At 42.3% G+C, this 7,134-nt stretch overlaps 1 protein-coding gene across 1 annotated transcript in view; it reads left to right on the forward strand.

Annotated features, from left to right (window-relative positions):
• LOC128793139 (vesicle-associated membrane protein 2-like) overlaps nt 1-3,253 on the forward strand; it is a 41,439-nt gene extending 38,186 nt beyond the window's left edge. Inside the window, exons 4-5 of the mRNA XM_053952176.1 lie at nt 983-1,034; nt 3,106-3,253. Coding sequence (XP_053808151.1) covers nt 983-1,034; nt 3,106-3,122 — 69 coding nt within the window. The 3' untranslated portion in view covers nt 3,123-3,253. The remainder of the gene's footprint in view (nt 1-982; nt 1,035-3,105) is intronic.
• Nucleotides 3,254-7,134: the final 3,881 nt, after the last annotated feature.

The raw sequence follows: 7,134 nt of genomic DNA on the forward strand, positions 1-7,134 counted from the left end.
TATGTCTAGAAGTGCAGGAAGCAGGGCTTTTGGGAGCTACAAGTGCAGATTTTGAGTTAGGTTCACCCATGTGACTGCAGTCACCACAGTGACCTGCACTACAGTACCTTCAAACCTGCCCTCATTCTCCTTTCCTCATTGTCCCTTCCTGCTTTCTCCTAACAAACAATCCCCCTGTCCTTCTTCTGGCTCCCAGACTCTGGAAAGAGAGGGAAGAAATTTGAAAAGAATCTCCTGCAGGCCAATGGCTGGCTCTGTCCTCGTGTTAGGAGGAATGAAAGCCTTGATTTGACATGCCCACATTTGTTGTTTTTCATTCTTTCTGCTCACTGGGGTAATAATGGCCACTGGACTGCAGCATCCCTGGAGGGCTCATCAGCTTCCAGGGAGTCTCGGGGGGGCTCTGAGGCAGCTCCCTGCTGGTGCGGGCTGTGCACAGCTGCCTCTGCTCTACTGCTCCTGGGGGAGAAGGCTCCTGCTTTGCACTGAGCTGTTTCCAGGAGAACAGCAACTGTTCTGGCAACTGTCCTGGCTAGCATGGGCTGCCTGTCTCACCAGCAGCAGCACAAACAGCTGCTGGGCTTTGGACAGCTCCAGCTGCCTCTTCACTGACTTCAGCAGCGTGGGGAGAAGGGATGAGGTGATTCTGTGTAAAGTGGCACCTGGCCACGTGTGAACCCAGCCACTGGGAGCTGTTTCACTTGGGAAATTGAGTTTTTCTTTGCTGCTGGAAATGGCTGAGCTTGGTCACTGCATCTTTAGCTGACAAACTGGCCAGCTTTGACAAGAGGCTCTGTCCACTGTCAATTTTAAAGCCAACACAAAATATGGGGCCTTAGCAAGTCTGTTGCAGTAAGTCTTTAGAAGAGTTAAAAGTATGAGGAATGAGTCACTAAGTAAAAGAAAAAAAATTGAGGGGTTAATGTCTTTCATGTGAAAACCTGACTTTCTCTTTTTCTTTCTTATACCTTTCTTTTTATAGATGATGATCATCCTTGGTGTAGTATGCGCAGTCATTCTCATTATAATTATAAGTGAGTAATTCATTTTTTCTTTTATTTATGATCTCAATAGCTTGTGACTTAAGAATGGCTGATACATTAAAAAACAAAGCAATGAAAAAATGGATATAAAATATTTAAACTGATTAATTTGTGAAATTTCCCTTCCAGTGTTATGCTTTTATAGTGAGAATTACTGGAAACTCCCTGGACACATATTGGCAGAATTTGTTGACATTTAATGTTTTTTTACATTAGCATGTTACATAACCTTCCCTAGGATTAAAAGCTCTCCCTTTTTATGTTTTAAATAAATTTTTATGCAGTCTCAGAGATCTTCCTTTCATTATGATGAATGCCACAGTCCTGGTGTTTTCTACTAAGAACAGTAATTCTTGAAATACCTCATGCCTATAAAAAGAGGGTGAAGGCACACAGGCAAACAGGCATCTGGTGAATTTTTTAGAAGTGTGTAGGTGCCTGGTTTCTGCCATATAGCTAGAATTTGAGATGTCAGTGTTTCTGAAGATCCTTTTGCACCTCGAATGCCCAAATGTTGTTAAAAGATGGCCCAAAGTCTCACTGACTTCTTTTCTCAAAAGATCATCTCGTTCCATGCAGTTGTTGTAGGGAAGTTAGCTATGAATGAATAATAGCAGTCGTGCTGGTTGGGACTCAGGGACCTTGTAATGACAGGAACTGAACATTTCATTTATGTAACCCTGTGTTAGCAACAGCTGTTAGGTGACATAACTGTAATATGGCATTAACTCCTAAAAGGGAGATTTCTGCAGATACACAGTGCAGGTAGTAACCCAGAAGAGATTCACCAGAAGGCCAGACTGTGGATGTGAGTTAATTCCCAGCTCTCAAGTTACATGCCTGATACTCAGCATGTTTCCATTTTCCTCTGTTGCTCCTGTAAAGAAAGCTTACAGGATCACTTGTAAACATGACTAAAAGGAATGAGATACATGTGACAGTTTATTAGCCTTATGAATACTGGCACCAGAGTGAGCCAGAATAATTCCAGGGTTTCGTAACACTGATACAGCAAGAATGGGAAATGGTTAGATATTAATTAACTATATTAACTGGGTACTCAATTGAAAGACCAGCCCTTGTGCAGCAACCAGACAAAAGAAGATGTGCAGCCATTGAACTAATTGCTGGGTATACATTCCTCATTGAGCATTATCTGAGTTCTTAACAAGAAAGTAAAAAGTGGTCAAGATAGCTCACATCTCCTCCATGGCAGTTTAGGCTGAAACATATCTAAGTAAGAACACTCTTTCACTCCTGGTTTAAAATGTTGAATGTCCTGTTAAGTTAAAAAAAGAAAAAAAAAAAAAAAAAAAGACAGTGCAGGTTTGACGTGGGTTAGGTTGAGTTTAGGGTATTTAATAAGACTTGAGCGTCCCATTGTTCAACCCAGGCCTTGGCTCTCCACAGTGAGATCAGGTCAGTGAGATTTGAGTATACCTGTTGTTCAAATTATTTTTCAAATTGTTTGATTCCTCTGAAGGAAGTGCCTAAAGGTTGCAGCTTCAGGAAGGACCTTGTGTATTTCACTCAATGCTGTGTTTATTTACAGTAGCTCTCAAGTATATGCTTAAAACCTATAGACATCAAGCATCCAAGTGCTGTTAGACAAGGCCTGCATGGCTTTTCCAGTCTGATTTGAGTAGGAACAAGGCCATCCCCTCTACGGTGGTGCCTGTAGGTGCAAAGTGAGCCATTCCTCACAGCAGCCAGCTGCCATGGGCGCCGAATGACCCGAGCTGCCTGCAGGAGGATGCAGTACAGCACACGTCTTTGCTGGGGCTGGGGACAGCAGCTAACATCACTTCAGTCCTTGCCCTTTCTGCCTTTTGAGCCACAGTCTCCCCTGCTTTCTACTCCAGTTTCCCCTCCAAATTCCTTTGAACACAGGAGGAACATCCCTGTGGAAGGAATACTGCGCGCCAGACACGTCATGCTCCTTCAGATAAGAGGTGCTAAAGATGTTTGCAATCCTCTGACACATAAAGCACAAGAGTAACTGTAATAACTCCTGGTTTTTGTCTTTTTCTTAATCTTTCTTTCCTTCTGCTTTATTTCCCAGTTTATTTCTCCACTTGAAAAAGCAGAGAAGGAAGACTTGGCACAACTTTGTTCATATCAGCCAACGATATCAGTGTTCCTTTGTTGAACTCCGCTTTTTAATTCCCAGTGTCTTGGGATTTTTGCTTGTAATAACCCATAAGCATTCAGTGTGGTGTATTTTGGAATTCTGTTGTTTCCACAAGAAACTGTACCAGCTAAATACTGCCAAGTAGTTCCATACACTGTCTAATCACTGTGTCTTAAGATGTGTACGCACTGACCTTCAGAAACTGTAGTATATGAAAAGCATCCTAAAACATCTCGGAATCAGAGAATGCAGCTGTGGGGAAGCTTCTGTTTAAAGGGACACTGCTGGGTGGATTGGACCCAAATCTAAGGTTGCAGCAAACATTAGGACCAAAATTCTCCTAAAGCTCCTAAAATTGGATGGCAAAATCCATTCTCAGATGTATCTGTTGCTCCCATTGAAGAGAGTGATACCTGTAAGTAGTCATGTATCATATTTAAATTTAGCCAATCAAACACAGATTTCTTTGAGATTAGATGTAGAATCCAAGTCTAAAAACCTCGTCCACAGAAAATAAATTAAGACTGGTTTGTCCTCTTTTATGGATTTAATTTTTTTCCTTATGGAAAACACCTCATGGTGTTCTGAACAACCAAGGTGGCCTCAATATGAAAGCCAGAAAGGAAAAAAAACCTGTGTGACAGCCAAAAAGCATTAGCCAGGACAGTCCTGAAAAAGCCAAGTGAAATGCAGAAGTGGTTATACAAGCGTCACAAATGACTCAGGTACAGGCTCTTCCTGAAAACTCAAGGCACCATTTGTCAGGTTTCATGGGACATCTCTTGGATGCCAATCCCCAGTAATCGGGCCCTGACCTGAAGCCCGTGAGCAGCGTTGGTGAAGTTTGTGGCTGCCCAGCTCTGCAGAGGAAGCGGCCTCTGCAGTTTGCAGAAATGGTCCCCACTGCCAGGATGGTTCAAAAATCAGGAAGAAGTTGGGGGGAACAGTGGGGAGAGGCTGAGAAAGGGAAGGGTGCCTAGCAAAGCTTTCCTGGAGAAGAGGAAGGAACAGAAACACTGTTCAAAGCAGTAGTGTTAATAGGCTTTAAAAATATATATTTTAATTTGTGCATGTGGATAGTTCATAAACTATACTGTCATCTTTGTAAAGTACTCAGCTGAGATACCTATTATACTCAATTACTTTAAATTAACATTTGATGTAATTATAAGAAATTATATATTGTGGCTTTATGCTCTTGTGAATTTCTTGTTTTTCTTTTTAAAACAGTGAATAGTTTAATCATCCTTAACCAAAGTAAAAATGAATTAATCAAATTTTGAGCCAGGAAATTCAGAAAAGGGTCTTTTTAGGATAACTCCTTCAAAATTTCTAAAAAGAATTCATAGCACTAAAAAAATAATCGTTTGATGGGTTGGGGTTTTTTGACTGCAATTTAACTAGGGAAGAGAAACAGTGATAATAGTAGTGTAAATATTCCCACTGTGGAGTATCTCTCTTGATATGGTTTTGGATTAAAAAAATTGAGAGCCGGACCAGTTTGTTGCTGTGAACATATATATAAATTGTGCTAAAGTAGAATTTTGCAGAGAGAATAAGTAATGATCAATTGAAAGGTTCCAGTTGCATTTTTCCCCAAATATTCATCACTTTATAGTCACGTGTACTACCTCATATCATTAAGTCATAAGTGGCCCCAGCCTTAATGAAGCTGAATATTCTAAATTACTAATGTGGTACTGGACTCCCTGGTATGCCCTGATCACTTCAGTCCCTCACTGGGTGAGAACACAAACAATTCAGAAATCCTCCTGGGCTGGACAAAAATGTAGCAGGGATGAAAGGCCCGACTCCTTGAGGGGACACAGCTGAGGGCTGTATATAAATGAGCTTTCACTGGGAGAGGAATGAGCCATTCAACTTCAGGAGCCTTTTTAAACTGCTAAGGTAACTAGATATCTGATATGAAGGAATTATCTGCTGAGAGTGGGACCCTGCCACCCACACCTGTGCTGAGCGTGGTGTCCTCACAGGGCTTCTCTGCTGAACAGACTCACGAGATGAAGATAGCTTTTGCTGGAGGTGGTGCAATCAGGAAGGTGAAATGCTGATACTGAGCCTTAATACAGATGTTCCTTCTCCTCTGGGAGGCTGAACTGATACTCAGCTGATAGGAGTGCAAATACACATTCAAGAGTTTGAATCCTCTAGCTACAAACACACAAAGCTCCCAAATGAAACTGCAGTGGAAGTGCTACAAGGATGCAAAGCTCACATTCTCCCAGCTAATGTAGTTCAAGCAAGTTAATAATCAAAATCAAATCTCACCTTTAGGTGAGAGTGGAGAATAGAAACTGTTCTTTGTGGAATGTGGACCCATTCTCTCTCAAAATTGTAACTAATGGGGATGACTGCTAAATGTAAGTGAGAATTTGCAAGGAAGAGTTAGGAAACCTGCCTTCTAGTGGGTTGTAGAATGTTTCCTCCTGACTATTTCCTCCTGTGTGGTGGTGAAGTATGGTAAATTAATGTGTTTAACTTTTCAAAGTTATTGGCCCACAGTGTGCTCTTGTATGCTCAATGTTTGCTACTGCTTGTGCTGTGGTAGTTGGTTGTGGTTGGTGAGATCAGCCATGTAATCTTTCTAATTCTGCCCAGGGAGCATGAACAAATATGTCTTGCCCTGATGCACAGAGCTCAGCTGTTCTTGCAGAGGGTTAAACCTTCGGCAGGGAGAATATGGTAATGGAGGACTGTTCAGGGTCATAGATTGTGCAACAGCATCTCTCACATACGTGCAGGCTGGTGCAGAGCACAATCCATACAGACACGGCTGGAGATCTCGTTTGCGTTGGAGCCAGGATTGATTGCTTTCCACTCGCTCTTCTACATTTGAAATGTCCGTGCAGTTACAACTGCCTGCCTGGGAATTTTCCATGAAATGGTTAAGTCATTCTTGTTCAGTCACCACCAATTAGAATTTCAGCTCCTGCTCTGTGCCACTGATACTGCCTGGGCTGGTAAAATGTCACAAAAGGGCTTCCTTCTAGTGACCTCCTGGCAAACCCTCAGGGGACTGCAGGGCCATTGCTTTCTGACTGCCACCTTGGGGACCAAACTGAGGCCTCTTCTGGCTGGAAACAATGCTTTTGATAGCTTTATCCAGAATTAGACATTGTTTGAGACCTGCATATTCCATCCTTGCCAGAAGCTCCTCCTCCACTTTCTGGAGCACATCCCTGAGGCTAAACAGCAGGAGATGCCCTTCACACAGAGCACAGCTGAAAGGAAAGGGTTAACAGCTGCTCAGTGCCTGTACTATGGCTGCTGCTTGGCTTCAGTGATCTTGTCAATGATCCTACATCAGCTTCTGACCTTGAACAAGTGTTGCTTGCACCCACTATCAACAGGCTATTGAGGTACACTTTCTCTCAAGTTTAGCTCACCTTGCAGTGACACCGATGGGGTTTAAAACCCAAAAACACAGATGTGGTTTTTAACCCAAAACACACATGTGGCTTTAAACCCCAAAACAGTGTTGCACAGAACCTGGCAGGAAAACTTAGTGTGGAAGACCTAACGAGGTACTTGACCTGATTTCCACTTGACAGCATTACATAACAACACAGTCAGTCCAACAGCGTGGAACCTAATCCAATACCATCAATCCCATCCAGAAGGAGGATGGGAGAATCTGATAAAGATTCTGAATGTAACCTAGGGTCTGTAAGACAAGGGGTGATTTAGAAATGTAGTCAGTTGGACTTCTAAAGTGGGCACTTTCATTCAGTTGGAACCTGCATGATGTTAGCCCTGGGAACAGTTCAAGCAAGTAAAATATTTGGCTTTTTTTCTTTTTATATAGTGATCTGCAATAAGTGACTTAAACACTCAGTGATAGAAGAGCAGGACATTTTTGGCTGTGCAAGGAATTCATTAGAACAGCCTCAATCTGCTATGCTTTTGTCTGAGTAGCAAGACCTTTTAAAATTCCACAGT

This window comes from Vidua chalybeata, chromosome 10, assembly GCF_026979565.1.
Source record: "Vidua chalybeata isolate OUT-0048 chromosome 10, bVidCha1 merged haplotype, whole genome shotgun sequence".
Lineage (NCBI taxonomy): Eukaryota > Metazoa > Chordata > Aves > Passeriformes > Viduidae > Vidua > Vidua chalybeata.